Source organism: Oncorhynchus nerka, linkage group LG18, assembly GCF_034236695.1.
Source record: "Oncorhynchus nerka isolate Pitt River linkage group LG18, Oner_Uvic_2.0, whole genome shotgun sequence".
Taxonomy (NCBI): domain Eukaryota; kingdom Metazoa; phylum Chordata; class Actinopteri; order Salmoniformes; family Salmonidae; genus Oncorhynchus; species Oncorhynchus nerka.
In genome coordinates, this window is record NC_088413.1 from 23,797,875 (window position 1) to 23,824,099 (window position 26,225).

Below are 26,225 nucleotides of genomic sequence, written 5' to 3' on the forward strand. Positions count from 1 at the left end.
AGCTGTAGCAGTGTACGGATGCATGTCCCCTGTCCTTTCCTTTGTGCGGTGTCTTTGACCTGTAGCTGTAGCAGTGTACGGATGCATGTCCCCTGTCCTTTCCTTTGTGCGGTGTCTTTGACCTGTAGCTGTAGCAGTGTACGGATGCATGTCCCCTGTCCTTTCCTTTGTGCGGTGTCTTTGACCTGTAGCTGTAGCAGTGTATGGATGCATGTCCCCTGTCCTTTCCTTTGTGCGGTGTCTTTGACCTGTAGCTGTAACAGTGTATGGATGCATGTCCCCTGTCCTTTTCTTTGTGCGGTGTCTTTGACCTGTAGCTGTAGCAGTGTATGGATGCATGTCCCCTGTCCTTTCCTTTGTGCGGTGTCTTTGACCTGTAGCTGTAACAGTGTATGGATGCATGTCCCCTGTCCTTTCCTTTGTGCGGTGTCTTTGACCTGTAGCTGTAACAGTGTACGGATGCATGTCCCCTGTCCTTTCCTTTGTGCGGTGTCTTTGACTTGTAGCTGTAACAGTGTACGGATGCATGTCCCCTGTCCTTTCCTTTGGGCGGTGTCTTTGACCTGTAGCTGTAACAGTGTATGAATGCATGTCCCCTGTCCTTTCCTTTGTGCGGTGTCTTTGACCTGTAGCTGTAGCAGTGTACGGATGCATGTCCCCTGTCCTTTCCTTTGTGCTGTGTCTTTGACCTGTAGCTGTAACAGTGTAAGGATGCATGTCCCCTGTCCTTTCCTTTGTGCGGTGTCTTTGACCTGTAGCTGTAACAGTGTACGGATGCATGTCCCCTGTCCTTTCCTTTGTGCGGTGTCTTTGACCTGTAGCTGTAGCAGTGTAAGGATGCATGTCCCCTGTCCTTTCCTTTGTGCGGTGTCTTTGACCTGTAGCTGTAACAGTGTACGGATGCATGTGCCCTGTCCTTTCCTTTGTGCGGTGTCTTTGACCTGTAGCTGTAACAGTGTATGGATGCATGTCCCCTGTCCTTTCCTTTGTGCGGTGTCTTTGACCTGTAGCTGTAACAGTGTACGGATGCATGTCCCCTGTCCTTTCCTTTGTGCGGTGTCTTTGACCTGTAGCTGTAACAGTGTACGGATGCATGTCCCCTGTCCTTTCCTTTGGGCGGTGTCTTTGACCTGTAGCTGTAACAGTGTACGGATGCATGTCCCCTGTCCTTTCCTTTGTGCGGTGTCTTTGACCTGTAGCTGTAGCAGTGTATGGATGGCTCCAGCACTCTGCTTCTTTAACTTGATATTGATTGGCTGACAGCCCAGGCTACGGACTGGAGGGTCGAAGAGGAGTGGCTATCAGACACGCACGCACACCCACTGTGTCAGGTGGCTGTCAGACACACACACACACCCACTCTGTCAGGTCCCTGGATGTCAGTGCCGCTGGGACAGAGACTCTGGGACACCGATTCATTCAACCACCCAGACTCCTTTTCTATTAAACTGTTATTCTACAGGAGAAGGAATCCATTGAGAAGAAATCATTTTTTCACTCTTAAGCTCCGAATACTGACCTTTACGTGGGGTCAGAAAGTAGTCTACATTTAGTTGAGTAGATATTGACATTTGATCACTTTAAAGTCACGATGTCACACATTAGGCTTCTAATGCCATCAGAAAGGAATGCTTTATATTTTGAAGTCTTTTGGCATTTGATCACTTTAAGGTCACTCACTGCAGCCACACGCTCTACAGGCTTCCAATTCAAGGGGCCCAACTTGGTTTTGCTGCCCAGAAGGTGCTGTAGTGTTCACTAGGCATCGTTGGCAAACCCTCCAAGTCCTCTTCTTACCAGGTGGAGTCATTTCCATTTTAATGGTGTGGATGGGGGTAATGTTCTGTAGCAGGCACATCATTAATTCAACAGTTATGACCTAAAACCCTTATTCAGTTCTCACATTTAACACGACCATGTATCTTTGCCCGCTGTGGTTGTGTGTGTGAGCATGTGTTTAATAGTGGCAGAATGCCTAAGGCATCACAATACTTATTGGGAGTTGTGTTGGTCTAATTGTAGCACTATACAAAATCTCTTTACACACACAGGTGCGTGCGCACACACAAATACATATGATATATATACACACATTATCACAGCTATTAGTCTACGTTCGTATCTTACCAGCTCCTTTCATTACGTCCAGCTGCAGTTCCAGCAACATATTCCCAACCATTAAACCTAATACTCCAAATCATTGTATAACTCTGCATGGGATCAGAAGGGGATGAATCTGTAGTGGGGATGTTGATATGGAAACCTGGAGGCTTTCAGCACCATTTTCTGTCTATTTTCAGCTATTCAAGCATCATCATTCAGTCTGGTTTAGCCAGGCGACGTCTCTGTGGGGATTGGTGAGAGCCAGCCTTTTACCCTTACCTCAGTGAGATTGGATAGTGATGTTGGGAGGGATATGATTGTGACTATTAACACGGAACGGTTTTCCATCTTCCATCCAGGCCAAGAAGGTATTGAAATCAAATGGAGAAATGTTGCGTCAGCAGAAACTTTTACATGGTGTAGTCAGCAAAACAAATGTGTTGGCTGTAGGCTATTCTGTGGTTCATGGGGGGGTTTAGCAAGATAGGCTGCGGTAATATAATGATGATGATGCAGTTTCTTGGAAATGAGATTCTGGAAATATGTCCTTATCTCAATGTTTACATCGCACAGTATCTCAGTAAAAATGACTTGCAATGACTGTCTACATTTAAAATGATAATCAAGACATTCCCTGGCAAAACAAAGATGTCACGTAGAATAGAAGCTGGTCGTTTTCCGACTCTCATTTTATTAATGTAGAACTTCAAATGTTTGTCTTTCTGTCTTTGGCAGCATGATCGTTTGCCAAGGGAGGGCTTCTGTTGATACTGATGATATTGAGCTGATAGGCCACTAAGACATTCTGTTTTTAGTTGCTTTGACGCCCATGTATGGAAAAATCTACAGCGTTCCTTGTAACAGTATGTTCTGGTGCCTCTCGGGCTGTTCTTAATGTTGATTGGAGACCTATTTGCTGATTTAATGTTATTTGTGTTTCTTAAATGTACCGTATCTGTATTTTGTAAATTGTGTACGAATGGTTCCTTCTGAAAGAGACCTTGGTCTGAATGGGACTCCCTGTTTAAAATAAAGGTCAAATAAATCCATTCTGTAATGTGTTCTCTCTCATTTCAGATCCATCCCAGACAGCCACAGTGGAGGTGTCCTCCCCAAGTGGTCTTCTGCAGTACTGTAGCACCCTCTAGTGGTATGATATCGGGCATTACACTGAATCTTTCTACAATTAATGTAGTACTCTGGCTGCCTTGACTTTACACACAGTGCAGTTCTTTATTCTAAAGTGCCAGCCGATCATGAAAGGCTTTAGAATTGTAATCTTTGGTAGACTGTTCATATCACTATTAATAAATGCAGAGACAATCCATATATTGTTGTATGCAATGAGCTCAGTTATTTAAAACGGTGAGAATGAGCTGCACTGTACTTTAAACACAAGGCCATTAAACTGCCCATTTTACCTGTGTTGTTCTCTGTCTGCGGTCTAGATGTGGTGTTGCAGTATAAACATGGACGACCGGTGCTGGCTGTGCCGCTACCCTCCAGGCAGGAGAGCTGTCTGTTCTTCCTCAGGCCCATGTTAATGACTGTAGGAGACCTCATCCACGACCTGCAGAGAGAAGACCCAGGAGTCACCTCTGCCTCTGTGCTCACCAAGGGTAGGACACACACATAAATATATGTTGTACACACACAAATGTTGTGTACACACACTCAAATTCAAACATTTGCCCGTATTCATAAAGCATTTCAGAGTATGAGTGCCTATCTAGGAGCAGTTCAGCCTTTTAGATAATAATGAATATGATTTAATGGACAGGGCAGAACTGATCCTAGATCAGCACACCTACTCTGAGATACTTTATGAATATGGGCTACTGTCTGTCGTGTACACAGACACTATATCCATCTGTTATCCTCCTGTCTCCTACAGATGGTGCACGGGTAGCTAACACCACCCCTGTAGACACTATATCCATCTGTTATCCTCCTGTCTCCTACAGATGGTGCACGGGTAGCTAACACCACCCCTGTAGACACTATATCCATCTGTTATCCTCCTGTCTCCTACAGATGGTGCACGGGTAGCTAACACCACCCCTGTAGACACTATATCCATCTGTTATCCTCCTGTCTCCTACAGATGGTGCACGGGTAGCTAACAGCACCCCTGTAGACACTATATCCATCTGTTATCCTCCTGTCTCCTACAGATGGTGCACAGGTAGCTAACACCACCCCTGTAGACACTATATCCATCTGTTATCCTCCTGTCTCCTACAGATGGTGCACGGGTAGCTAACACCACCCCTGTAGACACCACCACTGTAGACACTATATCCATCTGTTATCCTCCTGTCTCCTACAGATGGTGCACGGGTAGCTAACACCACCCCTGTAGACACCACCCCTGTAGACACCACCCCTGTAGACACTATATCCATCTGTTATCCTCCTGTCTCCTACAGAGATGGTAACACCACCCCTGTAGACACTATATCCATCTGTTATCCTCCTGCTACAGATAACACCACCCCTGTAGACACCACCCCTGTAGACACTATATCCATCTGTTATCCTCCTGTCTCCTACAGATGGTGCACGGGTAGCTAACACCACCCCTGTAGACACTATATCCATCTGTTATCCTCCTGTCTCCTACAGATGGTGCACGGGTAGCTAACACCACCCCTGTAGACACTATATCCATCTGTTATCCTCCTGTCTCCTACAGATGGTGCACGGGTAGCTAACACACCCCTGTAGACACTATATCCATCTGTTATCCTCCTGTCTCCTACAGATGGTGCACCCCGGGTAGCTAACACCACCCCTGTAGCTAACACTAACACCACCCCTGTAGACACTATATCCATCTGTTATCCTCCTGTCTCCTACAGATGGTGAACGGGTAGCTAACACCACCCCTGTAGACACCACCCCTGTAGACACTATATCCATCTGTTATCCTCCTGTCTCCTACAGATGGTGCACGGGTAGCTAACACCACCCCTGTAGACACCACCCCTGTAGACACTATATCCATCTGTTATCCTCCTGTCTCCTACAGATGGTGCTAACACCACCCCTGTAGGTAGACACTATATCCATCACCTGTCCCCTGTAGACACCACCCCTGTAGACACTATATCCATCTGTTATCCTCCTGTCTCCTACACAGATGGTAGCACACTATATCCATCTGTTATCCTCCTGTCTCCTACAGACACCACCCCTGTAGACACCACCCCTGTAGACACTATATCCATCTGTTATCCTCCTGTCTCCTACAGATGGTGCACGGGTAGCTAACACCACCCCTGTAGACACCACCCCTGTAGACACTATATCCATCTGTTATCCTCCTGTCTCCTACAGATGGTGCACGGTAGTAACACCACCCCTAACACTGTAGACACTATATCCATCTGTTATCCTCCTGACACCAGCTAACACCCCCTGTAGACACTATATCCATCTGTTATCCTCCTGTCTCCTACAGATGGTGCACGGGTAGCTAACACCACCCCTGTAGACACCACCCCTGTAGACACTATATCCATCTGTTATCCTCCTGTCTCCTACAGATGGTGCACGGGTAGCTAACACCACCCCTGTAGACACCACCCCTGTAGACACTATATCCATCTGTTATCCTCCTGTCTCCTACAGATGGTGCACGGGTAGCTAACACCACCCCTGTAGACACTATATCCATCTGTTATCCTCCTGTCTCCTACAGATGGTACACGGGTAGCTAACAGCACCTCTATAGACAGTCTCCTGGACAAAGACTTCCAGCTCCTCATCAATGATGCTGTATACAACATCCACTCCCCTGAAAGAGGTGAAGCAACTCTTTCCCAAAACAGTTTAAGAGATGATGATGACATAATAATAAATGCCATTTAGCAGCCGCTTTATTCGGAAGCGACTGAGTTGTGCATGTTTATATTTTAAATATGGTTGGTCCCGGGAATCGAACCCACTATACTGGCGTAGCAAGCAACATGCTCTACCAACTGAGCTACGGAGGACCACAGTCACACAGCTACAGAGGACCACAGATCACACAGCTACAGAGGACCACAGATCACACAGCTACAGAGGACCACAGATCACACAGCTACAGAGGACCACAGATCACACAGCTACAGAGGACCACAGATCACACAGCTACAGAGGACCACAGATCACACAGCTACAGAGGACCACAGATCACACAGCTACAGAGGACCACAGATCACACAGCTACAGAGGACCACAGATCACACAGCTACAGAGGACCACAGATCACACAGCTACAGAGGACCACTGATCACACAGCTACAGAGGACCACTGATCACACAGCTACAGAGGACCACTGATCACACAGCTACAGAGGACCACAGATCACACAGCTACAGAGGACCACAGATCACACAGCTACAGAGGACCACAGATCACACAGCTACAGATCACACAGCTACAGAGGACCACAGATCACACAGCTACAGAGGACCACAGATCACACAGCTACAGAGGACCACAGATCACACAGCTACAGAGGACCACAGATCACACAGCTACAGAGGACCACAGATCACACAACTACAGAGGACCACAGATCACACAGCTACAGAGGACCACTGATCACACAGCTACAGAGGATGATGATGAGATATCAATTGATCTTTATCAGTAATTCTAAAAAATAAACATCATTAGTCACTTGAGTATCAGCAGGATCCTCCTCCTCATCGTCATTATCAACCCCTGGAATTGGTGGAATAGTGATGCATGTTCCCAGTGTAATAATAATCATTTAGAGCCATGAGTTCCCAGAGTGACTGTGTTGTAATGAATTCCACCCATGTTGTGTGTCCAGAGGCGTCCAGTGTGTCCAGTGAGCATGTGGTGGACGTGGAGGACATGAAGCACATGGTGCAGCTGCTCCACACGGCCCTCCACCTGCCTGACCACCACCTGCTGAAGGAGAGGCAGCTGCTGGAGAGACTGGATGGACTCAAACAGGACCTCTCACCTCTGGAACAGGTACCGGAGGGGTGGGAGGGGTGTAGGTACCGGAGGGGTGTAGGTACCGGAGGGGTGTAGGTACCGGAGGGGTGTAGGAGGGGTGTAGGTACCGGAGGGGTGGGAGGGGTGGGAGGGGTGTAGGTACCGGAGGGGTGTAGGTACCGGAGGGGTGGGAGGGGTGTAGGTACCGGAGGGGTGGGACCGGAGGGGTGTAGGTACCGGAGGGGTGGGACCGGAGGGGTGTAGGTACCGGAGGGGTGTAGGTACCGGAGGGGTGGGGGGTGTAGGTACCGGGGGTGGGGGTGGGACCGGAGGGGGGTGTAGGTACCGGAGGGGTGTAGGTACCGGAGGGGGGGAGGGGTGTAGGTACCGGGAGGGGTGTAGGTACGGAGGGGAGGGGTGTAGGTACCGGAGGGGTGGTGTAGGTACCGGAGGGGTGTAGGTACCGGAGGGGTGGGAGGGGTGTAGGTACCGGAGGGGTGTAGGTACCGGAGGGGTGTAGGTACCGGAGGGGTGGGAGGGGTGTAGGTACCGGAGGGGTGTAGGTACCGGAGGGGTGGGAGGGGTGTAGGTACCGGAGGGGTGTAGGGGTGTAGGTACCGGAGGGGTGTAGGTACCGGAGGGGTGTACTTCTGACTCCGTTTCTCTCTTTCTCTTTCCTTCTGTCTGTCAGTATCTCCTCTCTTTATTTCTCTCTCTTGCGTCTGTTGTCTCATCTCTCTCGTCTCTGTGTGACTCCTACTACCTATCCCTTTGGTCGACAACCATAAAGCTGTTGCGGGAAACCTTCAAAGATAAGATTGCATGAGTGTGAGAGTTTGTTTTAGCTCTCACTAGTAACCTCTGTCTCCCGTGCGTTCCCTGTACAGGTGAAGGCACAGCTGGCGCGCAGTGCAGAGTTCCACTCCTCCAGGACTCTGTGGACAGGTGTGGCCCTGCTCTCTGTGCAGGGCGGGGCCTTGGCCTGGCTCACCTGGTGGGTGTACTCCTGGGACGTCATGGAGCCCGTCACCTACTTCCTCACCTACTGCACCAGCATCGGAGTCTTCTCCTACTATGTCCTCACCAAGCAGGTACAGTACAGGACTCTAACCCTACTATGTCCTCACCAAGCAGGTACAGTACAGGACTGGAAGGACAGGAAGACCCATGTCCAGCACGGTCTCAATACAAGTAGTCAAGACAGTGTCTCCCCCTTGTGTGCACAAAAAGTACTGTCACTACAGGGCACTTGAACAAAAGGCTTTCATTTTCATTTCAGTCACACCTGGTCTCCTTACAACAACTTGGAGTAGTCAGGTTCTCATATGTGACCTTCATTGCCATACGCTGTACAGTATGAAGGCAGTAATTATCAGGGTTGAATTCTAACTTTAGATAACTGTGTGCAGTCAAACTTCTACAAACCGCTGCATTGACATCAATGGTAGATGTAATCAAAACACAGGTGATAAGCACTTAGAAGTGGAACAGAGAAATCTCCACGTATGTCTGCCCTCCTGTGGCTGCAATGTGTATAGCATGCGCTGTATAGAAGCACGACATGGTCTGACCGGTAAACCTTCCAGTTGGTCCCACAGCACCTGTGTCCTGCGTCTAAATGATTTTATAAGACTTTTGTAAGTATCTTATAAAAGTACAGTACGAACTGTGTACATCCATGCCACAACAAGGAGGCTGATACAAACCAACATTCCTCTGTTACGCTTCGAGGTGCATCACCTGTATTCTGATCATATCTCCTAATGACATCCGTGCATAATTTACACAGAGGATCACGGTTATCTCAAGTTAGAATTTAAACCCAGATAACGATGAGTGAGAAGTGATACACAAGTTAGTCTGCACCAGATGGATCATGGTGGTTGTCCTCTGTAGGATTATGTCTATCCAGATGGATCATGGTTGTTGTCCTCTGTAGGATTACGTCTGTCCAGATGGATCATGGTTGTCCTCTGTAGGATTATGTCTGTCCAGATGGATCATGGTGGTTGTCCTCTGTAGGATTATGTCTATCCAGATGGATCATGGTTGTTGTCCTCTGTAGGATTATGTCTATCCAGATGGATCATGGTTGTTGTCCTCTGTAGGATTATGTCTATCCAGATGGATCATGGTTGTTGTCCTCTGTAGGATTATGTCTATCCAGATGGATCATGGTTGTTGTCCTCTGTAGGATTATGTCTATCCAGATGGATCATGGTTGTTGTCCTCTGTAGGATTATGTGTATCCAGATGCCAAAGACAGGCAGTTCCTGTATTACTTCCACAAGGGTGCCAAGAAGGAGCGCTTCAACGTGCAGAAGTACAATGAGCTGAGAGAGGAGTTGGCTTCGGTATGTTACTATACTTACTTATACAAGGCACTGCAGAATTCCTGCTCACTGCTTATTGGACTTTCCACTGATGTATTCAGTCTATAAAGGGTTTCTGCTGATCGTGTGTGTGTGTGTGTGTGTGTGTGTGTCATCCTTAGGTGGAAGAAGATTTGAGACGTCTAAGGAATCCAACCCAACTTCAGCTCCCTGTAGAACAGATCCAGAGCCAGCCATGAAGAGCAGCACCACACACACACCGTCAAACTGAAGGACTACTGAGCAGCAGCATTTCCCCATTTATTTTGATAACAATGCATTTTTCTTACTAACCCTGCAGATCATTTTAGAGTTTTGGTTTACAATATTGGAAGTCATTTGTGGTAATAGAAGTATAGTAATAAATATCATATGAGAAAGCATCTTCCTGAATACTAATCATATTTTCTCTGCATTCCTGGCCATTGCAGTAATTCAATATAGTAGCTAGTGTCGTTTCTATAGAAGAGCAAAGTTCTGAATAGTGATGTGTATATAATGAGATGATCCATTCTGAACGTTTACAAAGATTAAGAGGAACTAAGACTGAACACAAATTACATTTCAATATTTTATTGCACCTCAATTCAGACTTTTGTTTCAATCATCAAAACCCCAAACATATTTCATTTTATAAATGAGAGATTCTAACTCAATAGGAGCCCCACGCACCTCTCCAAATGCTATTAGTGCAAACCCAATCTCCCAAAAGGTCAGAGATACATTTCCCTGGTGGACCACAATACAAGAAAAGTACATTACTGGAGACTAAAATGGTCCTCATTTTCTTGAACAATTCAGAAATAGAAACATGAATTGGTGTCCAGCACTCAGGTTCACATACAAATGAGTAATACCTCATGCATTGTCATTGCTTTAGTAAATATCTCCCAAGTGACTAACAATTATTTATTTTTTAAACATGAGATGGTCGGTTGATTGGTACCCTGAGTTGTCTTATCTGAGTTATATTATATTATATATATATAATATATATATATATTTTCTGGCTGAAGAATATGCCTGTAGTCATGTGGTGTACAAAAATGGTATTTAAAAAGATTGGTACTGTTAAAGTTGTTCAGTATTGGAGCGACAGGTAGCCAAGTTCTTAAAGATGCGAGCCAGCAACCGGAGGGTTTCCAATCCCAGCCCAGATGGGATGTGGGGGGGGTGTAAATTGACCAATAAAGTGATCTTATCTTAAGTTGAAAACAGTTGTCAAATACCCTCAATAACAAAGAGCAATGGTATAGGACTGGTTTTCCTGAGTCAGAGTAGTACAGTAGGTCATGTGACCAAACTTGCAGTGTGTACTAGACACTTGACTCCCAGAGGTACTTTCCACATTGGAGTTGTTTGTTCACGTTTAGCCTGTCGCTTTCAAAACATGTAAAACTACATCTGAGTTGTAAAGTCTAAGCACATCCAAGTACAAAGAGAAATAACACAAATTCCCTTTTTGACAGAACAAGGCAACATATTATTATTTATTTTTTACCCCCTTTTCTCCCTAATATTGTGGTATCCAATTGTTACTAATTACTCTCTTGTCTCATCGCTACAACTCCTGTACAGGTTTGGGAGAGATTAAGGTCGAAAGCCATGAGTCCTCCGAAACACAAACAGACTTCTTCACACAGCGCGCCTCCAACCCGGAAGCCAGCCGCACCAATGTGTCGGAGGAAACACCGTGCTGGACGGTATTGATATGGTATGAACCCACATCCTCTTGGTTGCAAGGAAGGCGTTCAACCCCAGAGCCACCCACTCTTTACCCCAATCGACACTTTTCTTCCTATGTCGGACAAAGACAGTTGCACAATCTTGCACAAGAGATAAGGATTAAAGCCACACCTTTTGGATGCAAGGTAGGGATTTAACCCCAGAGCCACATCCTCCTCCAAACAATGTGCACATGTCTTTGTATATTTGACACAGATAGTTGATGTAAACAAATCAAGCCCAGGGAACCACTAGTCAATGCTAAGAATTAGCAGTATTCTCTCGAGAAAGGCCTTAAGGGACTGGAGATGCAAAATCCTTTACTGACTGAGAATCCCCTCTTAACAAACAGCTATCCACAAACAGACTGAGAATAAAGTCATTTGAAATGTTAATGCTCAATTACCATTCTCATGTCACTCTTTTACCTGCCCTGCGGGTACATTCCATGACCTCTGTCAACACCAACAGGGAAAGCCTGAAGCCGAGCAGCCAAGCAGGTTTCACCAGTATAGTACCATGCTTTGTTTTAGGTCAGTTTTGCCACCACAGAATGTGTGTTAAAATAACACTGCATACACAATCATCAGCCAATGACATGATCTCCATTTGGTTTCATAGGAAAGATTAGAATAAAGGGAATATGCACAGCTTGATGAAGTGTATTTCATGGTTCTCAAGACAAACAAACAAAATCGAAATAATGTAGACAAACGTTTAACAAAAAGAACCACCAGACATTATAGTCAAGGACAACCTTTCTCCCAAAAAACATTCAAAACAACTACAGCAGGATTCATGAATGACGTAATAGCTGCCCAGTGGATGGAACCTTACTGCTTCTTGGGTCGGAAGTAGAGCTTCCTGGTGAGCATGGAAGCGAAGCAGGGGACCTGTTTCTTCCCGATGGCGGTCTTGTCGTTACAATTCCCAACGCTCCTCATGGACACCTTCCTGTTGACCAGGGTCAGGAGCTCCGTGAACTCCAGGGAATCCCCGAACTTCCGCATGGCCCCACACAGGTCCTGGATGTACCATGAGCCGTTGATCGTCTCGCGGTGGGAATAGTAGCCTGCACAGGGACACCGGGAACAAGTATGGCAGTTAGATCTGTATTCCATTCATCCAAATGAGAAGCAAAGGATAATCAAGTGATCAAACACATTACACAAACACAGGGAAACAGTTATTTAGGATATTGTCTAAACAGCATAACTGTATACAAGTCACCGTAAGAAGGAGTTGGGTACAAAATAGTAACTGTGAGTCTGTTGATAAGGAATTAAAATTATGAATTTGTCTTTATTCTCCATGTATCGCTGATCTATGCATCTATCCTCATTTACGACCACAAGGTTTACAGTATTTCTTCTTGTTTTCTGTAATGGACTATCAGCTGTGCCATGTGTTCCTCACCTTCAGCCACAGAGTAACACATGATGAAGTCAGCGCCAGCAGGGAGGGTGTAGATCACCCCAGCGTCCACCACCACCTCGTTGGTCTTCACCTCGCTGTCCACCACGTCCATGGGGGTCACTGGATCGTCATGCTTGTCCCCACGGCACGCCTGTCGGGGTCAATCAAATCAGAAACCAAAAACAGTCAAAATGTCAATATGATGGTTATATATAAAAAAATATATATTTAGCAGTAAATATTTGTGGTTATGTGGATAAATGTTTACAAATAGAATTACAAATAATCTTATTGTGTCTGAGGTAGATATGCCTCAGGTCTATGAGTCAACAGGTCTATGAGTCAACAGTACTGAATGTCAAAGGTTTCCATCTAAAATGGATCTATTCAAAAGGCATCTCATCATCTGACCTCTTACCTGTAGTATGAAGATCTTGGGCTTGCCCACCAGGCTCTTACACTTGTCTCCTTTGAACAGGGCAGTGATGTCCTGGATAGCGATCTTGTCGTCGTAAGCATAGACGTGGTCGTTCTCTCCGTGGCTCAGAAAGACGCACACGAAGCAGTCTGCATCAGCATGGTTGGCCTCAGCCGCTATAGAGTATCAGACATGTATCATTTCTTATTCTGAAGTATAATACCGACTGTGACTGATACAGTATCTGTGTTAAACAGATTATTTGAGGTGGTATCGAAGGACTAGAAGTGCTGCTTACCCTGACTGATTTGATCCAGAACTTCCTCCACCTTCAGATTATCAAAGGCCTGCACTTCAAAGTTCAAGTCCTCAAATCTGAATCAGAAAAATCAAGTGTCAAAACATGGTTAGGAATGAACATTTTAAACAACTCCATCAGCACTACAGTTGACTGAACCGGTCTATAGGGAGTTATGCAGCACGGTCATATCCGATGCCATGTATACCTTTTGACCAGATTGGAGCGGTCAGCATTGGTCCCGTTGCGGGGGGGCATCCTCAGATGCCAGTAGAAGTGCTCCTGGTTGAAGATGAGAGCCAGGCCTCGCCGCTTGTGGTTCATCTTATACTCCTCCGCAGGGTCCATAGAGAAAGAACTGCTGAAGGAAAAACACATGCTCCCCTGTCAATACCTTGTTATGCCATAGTGGGTGTAGCTGAACGAGAGACATTTGAGAAAGTGTAGCTTTCTTATCAGTTCCTAATTTCTTGTGGTAACCATCTGTTCACTTCAACTGTCAACAGACTTGAACTTATTTCAACCAGGTGTTCATTACATTCAAGTCATTTATAACAATGTAATGAGTAATATCATTACTAATAGTTACCTGCAGAAATACCCATCTGTTTCTGTAAAGTTCTCACTAGGACCTGATAAAGAGAAAGGAACATACAATCTGAACAGGTATGACAATCTTGCATGAATATTTATTTCATGACTTCTCAAAGGCCTCGTTGTTTTACAGCTTTCTGATATGTCAACATTCGGCAGTTTCGATGCAAATTGTCTCCAAAGCTTTTGGGATCAGATTTATTTGGGGGGGGTTACAGGTGTCCTGGTGGTTTTCAATAGGCTGGTTGCAGGTGTTAAGACCAGTAGAAAAAGTGACAAAGCTCTCCTATCTTACATGCTCTTTACTTGTGCTGCTGTTGCAGGTGTGGGGTGAAGCATGAAGGGGGAGTCTGCTGTTCCATTTCCTCATGTTCCTTGTGTTACGGGTTATTATTGAGAGCACAAGAGGGTATACTGCTTTTGATTCAGGTGATTGCTCAGTGCAAACGCCAAACGGAGAAATAACTACAGGTTTGTGTTAACCATTACATAATTAGCGTGTACTTTGAGTCTCGTAAAATGACATTTCGTGAGATAAGGTAGTTTCGTTAAAACAGTACCTCAAACAGTCTTTCTGTTTTGGTTTTAAATGTACATCTGCATATGTCTCTACAAGCATTGGGCACCTAGACCTACCTAACCTGATATCGCCCGTACATACTCACCTGTCCTCTGTGATGTTTTGTTGTCTTTTTCCAAGCTTCCTGTGACTTGGAAGAGACAAAAAATCCCACATGAGACAATACAGTAAGATTTCACAGACCTGTGAAACAAGTCTGTACACTGATAACATTGACATAACACCTGATATAAAATCTGGTCTGTGCTTATCTGTCAGTAACTTAGTCCCCAGGCAATTGCGTAGTGACGCGACTCATCTGACAGTGAACAACAATCTTGGCTACTGTAACAACAGTACAAACAGACACATAATGCGGTACATACACCTTATAAACATATTAGAGATAAGCGAAGTACATGGAGGGGGAATTGTGAAATCCATGACATCATTCAGCAAGTGATTTATTATTCTTTTGTTTCCTTTCCCAGAGAGGATCCGAAATGTCTTCTGAGAGTTCTTCTTTCATATTTGTCTTATATGATTTCCGTGACCACAACATTACATTAAACTGCAAGACTACTAATACCACTACATACATATAGTATTTTATAACTTCCAAATAGGACTTTTTACCTTTAGTGTCTTTATTCCCTGGACACGACATGGTTGCTGTCTACTCTCCTTTCAATGTGTACACGCAAGTGTAAAATGTATCGGCTTTACAAACACTGATGGAGAATGACACTTCCCGCCCCTTTAAGCTGATTGGCGGATCTCCTCAAAAACTGGATACAATTGGCAACTGGGCATGGCAGTCAAGCGTTGCTCGTTACAACTTCCGTATAATGCCACATTGTAGCCACTGAGAACCGTATAACAGAGTCAAATATATACTAAACAAAAATATAAACGCGACATGCAGCAATTTAAACGATTTTGCTGAGTTACAGTACATATAATTAAATTAAAATAAATAAATTAGGCCCTGATCTATGGATTTTATATGACTGGGCAGGGGCAAAGCCACTGAGACGGACTTTTTCCCCACAAAAGGGCTTTATTATAGACAGAAATATTGCTCTTGTCCGGGTGGCTGGCCTCAGACGATCCCGTAGGTGAAGAAGCCAGATGTGGAGGTCCTGGGTTGGCGTGGTTACACGTGGTCTGCGGTTGTGAGGCTGGTTGGACATAATGCCAAATTCTCTAAAACGACATTGGAGGTGACTTATGGTATCGACTTATATTTTTGTTCAGTATAATATAAAACATGTTTCAGGGCGTGACATTATGCAGAGGGATACTGTAAAAACAAAATACATGTTTCAGTATGCCTGTGAATGAGGAAAGCGCAACAAACGTCAAATGTCAGCTAAGTGTGCACTTTAAAAATATATATATTTCACCTTTATTTTACCAGGTAGGTGAGTTGAGAACAAGGCGACCTGGCCAAGATAAAGCAAAGCAGTGTGACACAGAGTTACACATGGAGTAAACAACAAACAAGCCAACAACACAAACAAGTCAATGACACAGTAGAAAAAATAAAGTCTATATACAGTGTGTGCAAACGGCATGAGGAGGTAGGCAGTAAATAGGCCACAGGAGCGAATAATTACAATTTAGCAGATTAACACTGGAGTGATAAATGAGCAGATGATGATGTGCAAGTAGAGATACTGGTGTACAAAAGAGCAGAAAAGTAAATAAAATAAAAACAGTATGGGGATGAGGTAGGTAGATTGGGTGGGCTATTTACAGATGGACTATGTACAGCTGCAGTGACTGGTTAGCTGCTCAGATAGTTGATGTTTAAAGTTGGTGAGGGAAATAAAAGTCCCCAACTTCCGCCATTTTTGCAATTCGTTCCAGTCACTGGCAGCAGAGAACTGAGAACTGGAAGGAAAGGCGGCCAAATGAGGTGTTGGCTTTGGGGATGACCAGTGAGATACACCTGCTGGAACGTGTGCTACGTGTGGGTGTTGTTATCGTGACCAGTGTACTGAGATAAGGCGGAGCTTTACCTAGCATAGACTTATAGATGACCTGGAGCCAGTGGGTCTGGTGACGAATATGTAGCAAGGGCCAGCCGATTAGAGCATACAGGTCGCAGTGGTGGGTGGTATACAGTGATTTGGTAACAAAACGGATGGCACAGTGATAGACTGCATCCAGTTTGCTGGGTAGAGTGTTGGAAGCTATTTTGTAGATGACATCGTCGAGGATCGGTAGGATAGTCAGTTTTACGGGGGTAAGTTTGGCGGTGTGAGTGAAGGAGGCTTTGTTGCAAAATAGAAAGCCGATTCCAGATTTGATTTTGGATTGGAGATGTTTAATATGAGTCTAGAAGGAGAGTTTACAGTCTAGCCAGACACCTAGGTATTTATAGTTGTCCACATAGTCTAGGTCGGAACCGTCCAGGGTGGTGATGCTAGTCGGGCGGGCGGGTACGGGCAGCGAATGGTTGAAAAGCATGCATTATGTTTTACTAGCGTTTAAGAGCAGTTGGAGGACACAGAAGGAGTGTTGTGTGGCATTGAAGCTCGTTTGGAGGTTAGTTAGCACAGTGTCCAAGGAAGGGCCAGAAGTATACAGAATGGTGTCGTCTGCATAGAGGTGGATCAGGGAATCTCCCGCAGCAAGAGCGACATCATTGATATATACAGAGAAAATAGTCTGCCCGAGAATTGAACCCTGTGGTACCCCCATAGAGACTGCCAGAGGTCCGGAAAATATGCCCTCCGATTTGACACACTGAACTCTGACTGCAAAGTAGTTGGTGAACCAGGCGAGGCAGTCATTAGAAAAACCAAGGCTATTGAGTCTGCCGATAAGAATACGATGATTGACAGAGTTGAAAGCCTTGGCCAGGTCGATGAAGACAGCTGCACAGTACTGTCTTTTATCGATGGCGGTTATGATATCGTTTAGTACCTTGAGTGTGGCTGAGGTGCACCCGTGACCGCCTCGGAAGCCGGATTGCACAGCGGAGAAGGTACGGTGGGATTCGAAATGGTCAGTGATCTGTTTATTAACTTGGCTTTCGAAGACTTTAGATAGGCAGGGCAGGATAGATATTGGTCTGTAACAGTTTGGGTCTAGGGTGTCACCTCCTTTGAAGAGGGGGATGACCGCGGCAGCTTTCCAATTTTTAATGATCTTGGATGATACGAAAAGAGGTTGAACAGGCTGGTAATAGGGGTTGCAACAATGGCGGCAGATAGTTTTAGAAAGAGAGGGTCCAGATTGTCTAGCCCAAGTGATTTATTCTGGTCCAGGTTTTCCAGCTCTTTCAGAACATCTGCTGTCTGAATATGGGTGAAGGAGAAGCTGGGGAAGCTTGGGCGAGTAGCTGCGGGGGGGGCAGTCAGGTCTGGAGTGAACCAAGGGCTATATCTGTTCTTAGTTCTGCATTTTTTGAACGGGGCATGCTTATCTAAGATGGTGAGGAAATTACTTTTAAAGAATGATCAGGCATCCTCGACTGATGGGATGAGGTCAATATCCTTCCAGGATACCCGGGCCAGGTCGATTAGAAAGGCCTGCTCGCAGAAGTGTTATAGGGAGGTTTGACAGTGATGAGGAGTGGTCGTTTGACCGCGGACCCATAGCAGACACAGGTAATGAGGCAGTGATCTCTGAGATCCTGATTGAAAACAGCCGAGGTGTAGGAGACTGCAGGAGTCTCTCTGGCTGTCAATGTAGGGTTTACACCTCATGCACATGACAGAATTAAACAGCAGGGTTGCAGTATTGTCACACTCTGAAAACACGAGCAGATCATGTTATACAGACACACAGAAAATTAAGTTTTCTTAATTACAGTTTACAGCTGGTATAAAAGGTGCAGTGAAATGCTTGTGTGCTGGTGTACCAGTATAGCTTCCTTCCCTCTCCCCTTCCTGGGCTCGAACCAGGGATCCTCTGCACACATCAACAACAGCCACCCTCGAAGCATCGTTACCCATCGCTCCACAAAAGCCACGGCCCTTGCAGAGCAAGGGGAACAACTGCTTCAAGATTTCAGAGCGAGTGACGTCTCCCATTGAAACGCTATTAGCGCGCACCCCGGTAGCCATTTCACATCGGTTACACCCACCCCCCTTTTGACCTCCTCCTTTTCCACAGCAACCAGTGATCAGGGTCACGGCACCAATGTAACAGTATAGCTTCCGTCCCTCTCCTCGCCCCACCCTCAAAGCATCATTGCCCATCGCTCCACAAAAGCCGCGACCCTTGCAGAGCAACTACTTCAAGGTCTCAGAGCGAGTGACGTCACCGATTGAAACGCAATTAGCGCACACCCTGTTAACTAGCTAGCCATTTCACATTGGTTACACTGGCTCCCTCGACATTGCAGTTCTATAATCAATCTTCAATTTATTTTTTTACCTTTATTAAACTAGGCAAGTCAGTTAAGAACACAGTTTTATTTTCAATGACGGCCTAGGAACAGTGGGTTAACTGCCTTGTTCAGGGGCAGAACGACAGATTTTTACCTTGTCAGGTCTGGGAATCAATGTTGGAAGTCCAATGCTCTAACCACTAGACTACCTGCCGCCCCGCTACAATATTGTGGACACATTATTGAATTAACTGTGAGGAATGCTTGACACTGGGAGCATGTCAATACATTAATCAGGGTTGTGTTCATTAGGCACCACACGGAAGAAAACAGACAAACTACCTGGAGTTCTCCATTAAGAAACACTCCTTTTCGTATTCCGTTGTAAAACGTTTTCTGTTGCATGCCCTAATGAACACAATCCAGATGCCATTTTACCATGGAAACTCTAGACAAGTCCCAACATATTCTGTAATCTCCTACTGAAATCTCTCTCCAGGCATTCCTGGAACTCATCGTCACTGTCATCTTTATCACAGTTACAAGTGGCATAGCAACAGTTGTGCTGGTTACAGAACTTGGTCAAGGATGGGTTGTCGATGTCAACTTGTAGAGTAGACAAAAGAGATGAACATTAGATCAATGCTCACAAATATTCAATGCAATATGTAATATGACAGGTGTAATCAAATCATATCAAATGTTATTTGTCACATGCACCGAAAACAACAGCATTTCACGCTAACTTACAAGCCCTTAACCAACAATGGAGTTTTAAGAAAATAGAGTTAAGAAAATATTTACATAAGTAAATTTTTTTTTAAAAAGTAACACAATAAATAACAATAATGAGGCTATATACAAAGGTACTGAATCAATGTATAGGGGTGAAGTGACTATGCATAGATAATAAGCAGTGAGTAGCAGCAGTGTAAAAACAAAGGTTGGGGGGGTGTCAATGCAAATAGTCTGGGTGGCTATTTGATTAATTGTTCAGCAGTTTTATGGCTTAGGGGGTAGAAGCTGTTAAGGAGAATTTTGTACCTTGCCTTGGCGCACCGGTACCGCTTGCCGTGCGGTAGCAGAGAGAACAGTCTATTACTTGGGTGACTGGAGTCTTAGACCATTTTTAGGGCCTTCCTCTGACACCGCCTAGTACAGTATATAGTTCCTGGATGGCAGGAAGCTGGGTCCAGTGATGTACTGGGCTGTACGCACTACCCTCTGTAACGCCTTACGGTCGAAGGCCAAGCAGTTGCCATACCAGGCGGTGTTGCAACCAGTTTGTGCAGCTGTAGAACTTTTTGAGGATCTGGGGACCCATGCCAACTCTTCTCAGTCTCCTGAGAGGGAAAAGGCATTGTCGTGCCCTCTTCACGACTTTCTTGGTGTGTTTGGACCATGATAATTTGTTGGTGATGTGGACACCAAGGAACTTGAAACTCTCGACCGGTTCCACTACAGCCCTGTCGATTTTAATGGGGGTGTGTTCGGCCCTCCTTTTCCTGTAGTCTATGAGGGAGAAGTTGTGGTCCTGGCACCACACTGCCAGGTCTCTGACTTCCTCCCTATAGGCTGTCTCATCGTTGTCTGTGATTAGGCCTACCACTGTTGTGTCGTCAGCAAACTTAATGATGTTGTTGAATTCGTGCCTGGCCATGCAGTCGTGGGTGAACAGGGAGTACAGGAGGGGACTAAGCATGCACCCCTGAGGGGCCCCCGTGTTGAGAATCAGCATGGCAGATGTGTTGTTGCCTACCCTTACCACCTGGGGGCGGCCCGTCAGGAAGTCCAGGATCCAGTTGAAGAGGGAGGTGTTTAGTCCTAGGGTCCCCAGATAACATTCCTGTAAAGAGTAGTCTTCATTCCCTAAGTTATAGACCTCACCAGAAATGCCATCAGGGGGAGTTGTATGATCTTCCCCACCAGCAACATTGTTAGCCTGGTTAAACCAGAATGAATGCTGAACTCACCAGTGAAGTGAAACAATTGACAAGGGTGAGCGCAGCATTCAGTATGATTTAACTATGCTACAAGATGGTGAACACATTATTGAATTAACTGTGAGGAATGCTTGAGTCAAGTCCTGCTCTGTGCTCAACACTGGGAGCATATCAATACATGAATCAGGGTGGTGTTCATTAGGCAACACATGGAAGAAAACAGACTGAAACTGGCAGAAACTACAATAAGAAACACTCATTGTCGTGTTCCGCTGTAAAACAACATCTTCTGTAATCTCCTACAGATGGTCTCCAGGCATTCCTGGAACTCGTCACAGTCACGTTTATCATGGTTACAGGTGTCATAGCAACGGTCGTGCTGGTTACAGAACTTGGTCAAGGATGGGATGCCGATGTCAAACTGTAGAGTAGACAAGAGTTGACCATTAGATCAATGCTCACAAATATTCAATGCAATGTATAATATGACAGCTCTTACAACATTCCTATAAACAGTAGTCTTCATTCTCTACGTTCTTGACCTCATCTGAATCTGGTAATGAATGGTGTGGCTGTTGAACAAGTAGGGGACACTAAATTACTTGGTGTTACCTTATATTTAAACTGTCATGGTCAAAACATATAGATTCAATGGTTGTAAAGATGGGGAGAGATCTGTCTGTAATAAAGGATGCTCTGCTTTTTTGACACCACATTCCACAAAGCAAGTCCTGCAGGCTCTAGTTTAGTCTTGATTATTGTCCAGTCATATGGTCAAGTGCTGCAAAGAAATTCCTAGTTAAGCTGCAGCTGGCCCAGAACAGAGCAGTACTTCTTGCTCTTCATTGCATTACTATGCATGCCAGTCTCTCTTGGCTAAGAGTTGAGGAAAGACTGACTGCGTCACTTCTCATTTTTATCAGAAACATTATTGTGTTGGAAATTCCAACTTGTTTGCATAATCAACTTACACACAGCACTGACAAACACACACTTACCCCACTAGACATGCCACCAGGGGTCTTTTCACAGTCCCCAGGTCCAGAACAAATTCAAGAAAACGTACAGTATTATACACAGCCATGAGTGCATGGAACTCCGTTCCATCTTATATTGAGCAAGTGAACAGAAAACCTGGTTTCAAAAACCAAATAAAGCAACACCTCATGGCACAACACCTCTCCCCCATGTGACCTACTTGTTGTGTGTATGTACCGACATGTATGTGTAACTGAGAGATGCACACACACATTACATTAATGTTCTTAAATGTATGTAAATTGTAACGTCACCGATTGAAACGCTATTTAGCGCGCACCACCGCTAACTAGCTAGCCGTTTCACATCCGTTACACGTGCAGTCTGAGGGAGGGACTTTACCATCAATGCATTCGTAGTGACACATTCCATCACGTCCTCCAAGTAAGTCCAGAGCCACATTGAGTTATTTTTTAATTTTATAGATCTTATTGAGGTATTTGCCAATCCGTTTTGTCACTAAAGCACCTTTTACCACCCACCACTGCGACCTGTTATGCTCTAGTCGGCTGGCCCTCGCTACATATTCGTCGCCACACCCACTGGCTCCAGGTCATCTACAAGTCCATGCTAGGTAAAGCTCCGCCTTATCTCAGTTCACTGGTCACGATGGCAACGCCCACCCGTAGCACACGCTCCAGCAGGTGTATCTCACTGATCATCCCTAAAGCCAACACCTCATTTGGCCGCCTTTCGTTCCAGTTCTCTGCTGCCTGTGACTGTTTTTATTTGATGCACTTTTCTGCTCTTTTGCACACCAATATCTCTACCTGTACATGACCATCTGATAATTTATCACTCCAGTGTTAATCTGCAAAATTGTAATTATTCGCCTACATCCTCATGCCTTTTGCACACAATGTATATAGACTCTCATTTTTTTCTACTGTGTTATTGACTTGTTAATTGTTTACTCCATGTGTAACTCTGTGTTGTCTGTTCACACTGCTATGCTTTATATTGGCCAGGTCGCAGTTGCAAATGAGAACTTGTTCTCAACTAGCCTACCTGGTTAAATAAAGGTGAAATAAAAAATAAAAATGTTATGGATTCCATTGAGAATGGCTTTTAAAGTCCTTCTCCTGTCTGGTGTTTCAGGTTCAAGTTCCTTACTATATGAATATACACAGCCCACGAGAAAAAACGAAATGCAACTCTGAACGTGCACGATGACTGTCCGTCCACCTGATGCAAGTGCTAGAAAATAGTTGCAATTGGTCTGCATGTGAATCCCAAAAGTTAAATGATCCTAACATGTAAACCGCTGTGATATATATTTTCAACAACCAAAAACAATGCATTTTCAGCTGTTCGAAGTTGGTGTACCAAACCGATAGTAAAAGACGCTAAAACTACATTTAAGAACAAGAAGCATAGAAATAGTGCACATAGAATATAGGCTACCGCTTCTTAGACTTGCCTTCAACGAGAATGACAGATATATAACTCACATTTATATGTGAATTTGATGTGGTCGCCCAAAAAGTTATATTGTAGCCTAGTTGGGCATGCGAAATCAAGTGAGTCTACTAGTATCAGTGCTTAGTTGTGGCCGAGTTGTCTGGTACGCGGTACCAGAACCTACATTTTAGGGTTGAATTGCGTACCAGTTCCTATATAAAACAAGTAGAATATCGCCCGCCTAGATTCACACAGTGAGCCAAAAAAAGTTTGATCAAAGCGGAATGAAAGCGGGGTCGGCATTTCTCGATTCTGCTATGTTCAAGTTTATTTGCCACTAGTCTGTGATTCTATGCTTGACAGTAGGCTAGTAGTGTTCGAGAATGTGTGGCTTGAAAATGCATCAGTGTGAATGGCATGATGCGTTGTTCCAAATGGCCAAATTAGGGGTTGTAAGGTCATAAAAAGTCATGGAAATGTTTGTTAACATAGTTAATGAAGGCACACTTAAATATTGTTACTCACTTATCAGCCATCATAGGAATGACCCTTCAGTGCATGTCTGTGTACTGCTTATGTGCCAGTGGGCGGTTGCCCAAGAAGAGAGAGAGCGACATTTCAGCAGCAGATATAAAATAATAACTATTCCAATTCAAAACATAACTTGTAGCAGTTCTCGCTAGTTAACTATAGCTAACTATCATTCATGTTGTTTTCGCCTTTCCAAAGGCACTGCAATTAACTTCCTGTGCGAATTGAGGCTATTCTGAGGGCAAAAATGATTTTTTTTTTTACACTCGGTGTATATAGATGTCTAATTAGATAGCATTCTGAAGTTACCTTATCCATATTGTCCCTGATTCATTGAATGAATCTCGCAAATGGAAACTCGGCCAAAACCTTCCTTCCGCTAATTTCGTTGTCTATGTACTGACGTGTGCAACTGATAGATTCACACACATATTGTTTTTAACTTCATGTAAATTGTGTCTAATGTCTTTTTCGTTATGGGTCTTGGCCAAAACCCTCCCTCTGCTAACTTAGCCAGTGTTTATCATGGCCAAAAAACGTCTCTTTTAAAATATTACAAACTATTTCTATTTTGTGGCTGTTGAATCTAGTGGAACCCGTTTTATCATCCACACGGGGGCTTGAAAACCACTGCACCTGTCAGGGGTGCGTACTGGCGGCAGAGAAGTAAGACGCAGGAGAGCAAAACTGTGCTTCCAACGGCTCAGTTTAATCATCAAAACCCACCGGATACAGAACAATAAAATAAATGGGTACATAACCCACCGCACACCAGGACAGACGTGCACAAGCACTGACAACAAACAATTACGGACAAGGGGAGGGTTTACAGAGGGTTAAATACACAACATGTAATTGATGGAATTGGAACCAGGTGTGATGGAAGACAAAACCAATGGAAAATGAAAAGTGGATCGGCCATGGCTAGAAAGTCGGTGACGTCGACCGCCGCCGGAACAATGAGAGGGGCCGACTTTGGCGGAAGTCGTGACAGCACCAGTTAAAGCAGCAGTCGAAACAATAATACAGCGGTTGTCAGTAAAACGCTGAGGGATGGGGCTTGAGGAATGTAACCTCTCAAAATCGTAGACAGAGCTATGGATGCAAGGACTGAACAGCCATTATATCAACATGATAGTTTAAACCATGTTTTGAGGCTGCAGTAGGCTATTTGTTTGACATTTTCTTTGTTTACAAACATTGCAGTAAAACAAGCTTATAATTGGGGTTTTGATGTTGTATGCCAGTTGAACTAAGCTCATGATGCATTTATAAATTATATCCTATTCTTCAAGAATCAATGTGTGCATATATTAATTTTTACGTTTTAAAAAATGATGTAACTGCTGATTAGCACTTTATGCATGCATTTGCCCAATCCTGATTCGTCCAAATAAACAACAAAAAAACAAACCCAGAAACTACTGTGAGGATTGTAAGTGTTCATCTACTAAACCCTTTTGTGTAAACTCCCTCTTCATCTATGTAGTCTGGTCTCCTTCACCACCAGCAGTTACCATACTCGGTCTGATGGGCAGTTGCTACTTTATTTTTTAAATTTTTTATTTAACTAGGCAAGTCAGTTAAGAACAAATTCTTATTTACAACGATGGCCTAGGAACAGTGAGTTAATTGCCTTGTTCAGGGCCAGAACGAGAGATTTTTACCTTGTCATTTGGGGATTCAATCTAGCAACCTTTCTGTTACTGGCCCACAGCTCTAACCACTAGGCTACCTACTTAAAGTCCTCATGACATTTGCACTATTAAGCAAGACTGCCTTCTTGTCTTGTGCACCGGAGGTATGGTGTAGTCTACAATCCATACTTCATCTAGATATGTTAGTGCCACTGAATGAATTGAAATGTTCATGTGAGACTGTTACAGAGGAGTGTAAATGCTTTTTTTGGGGCTGGATCATATTGTTGTATGTTTTAATTCTGTAATGTATTGATTGTTACGGCATTTTCGGCCATGTATCCCTTGAAAAAGACTCTGGGTCTCAATGTTTTTTTCCTGGTTAAAAAAAGTTAAATAAAATGGTGAACCGCGGGGCATCGGTGTGTCCTTTGACGTGAATTGGCAAAAGCACTAAGGGAGGAGGAGTGCCTTTTTCAAATCAAACAGTAGTCTGTGCCGCTCTGTCAACAAGGTGCATCATCCAGAAACATACATAGGCCTACCTACATCTCTTAGTTTTCATTGGGAAAGCAGATGCTTTTTTTTGTCAAAAGCAATCACTTTTACATGTGAAAACACAGAACCGTACTCTTTACTCCACGTGCTAATAACGTTGAGCGATTTCTCCGTGGGCTTTGAACTGGGCACCTGTCTCACACCCGGGAGGCAGGCCGGTTCCAAAACAAACGCAATCAACTTTCACCCGGTAAAAAAACACGCATTGTCGGGCGCCCGGGCAGATTAATTGAACCCCTCAACGTTGCTCATCAACCACATAATCCTACATGTGCATTGACAGATTCTCGCCGTTTCATCTGTCCACATGAATTAGTCCCCGAGAGA

General features: G+C 44.6%; 2 protein-coding genes and 1 long non-coding RNA gene across 8 annotated transcripts in view; 2 read left to right on the forward strand and 1 right to left on the reverse strand.

Annotated features, from left to right (window-relative positions):
• LOC115119370 (calcium uniporter protein, mitochondrial-like) overlaps positions 1–9,818 on the forward strand; it is a 58,837-nt gene extending 49,019 nt beyond the window's left edge. For 2 of the 3 annotated variants that reach the window (XM_065003806.1, XM_065003804.1), the window contains exons 2-8: positions 3,181–3,253; positions 3,552–3,722; positions 5,807–5,911; positions 6,933–7,099; positions 7,951–8,154; positions 9,301–9,417; positions 9,558–9,818. In XM_065003806.1, coding sequence (XP_064859878.1) covers positions 3,181–3,253; positions 3,552–3,722; positions 5,807–5,911; positions 6,933–7,099; positions 7,951–8,154; positions 9,301–9,417; positions 9,558–9,635 — 915 coding nt within the window. In that variant the 3' untranslated portion in view covers positions 9,636–9,818. The remainder of the gene's footprint in view (positions 1–3,180; positions 3,254–3,551; positions 3,723–5,806; positions 5,912–6,932; positions 7,100–7,950; positions 8,155–9,300; positions 9,418–9,557) is intronic. The other variant, XM_065003805.1, reaches the window with a different exon arrangement.
• A 174-nt stretch (positions 9,819–9,992) lies between these two features.
• Positions 9,993–15,230, reverse strand: LOC115119618 (caspase-6). Of its 4 annotated transcripts, none has more exons than XM_065003810.1 (8): positions 15,082–15,230; positions 14,552–14,590; positions 13,882–13,924; positions 13,501–13,650; positions 13,293–13,369; positions 12,995–13,170; positions 12,577–12,727; positions 9,993–12,232 (listed from the first exon to the last, which is right to left on the reverse strand). In XM_065003810.1, the coding sequence occupies exons 1-8, from the start codon at positions 15,110–15,112 to the stop codon at positions 11,994–11,996; spliced, it is 906 nt and encodes a 301-aa protein (XP_064859882.1). In that variant the 5' UTR covers positions 15,113–15,230; the 3' UTR covers positions 9,993–11,993. The 4 variants fall into 4 exon arrangements, with proteins under 4 accessions (XP_064859882.1, XP_064859880.1, XP_064859881.1 ...); XM_065003808.1 differs by having other exon boundaries at positions 14,552–14,596; positions 15,082–15,227; XM_065003809.1 differs by having other exon boundaries at positions 13,501–13,653; positions 15,082–15,226.
• LOC135561836 (uncharacterized) lies at positions 15,105–24,776 on the forward strand. The gene is made up of 2 exons (XR_010459669.1): positions 15,105–15,668; positions 22,870–24,776. It is a non-coding gene; the product is annotated as an uncharacterized LOC135561836 (long non-coding RNA).
• The last annotated feature ends 1,449 nt before the right edge of the window (positions 24,777–26,225 follow it).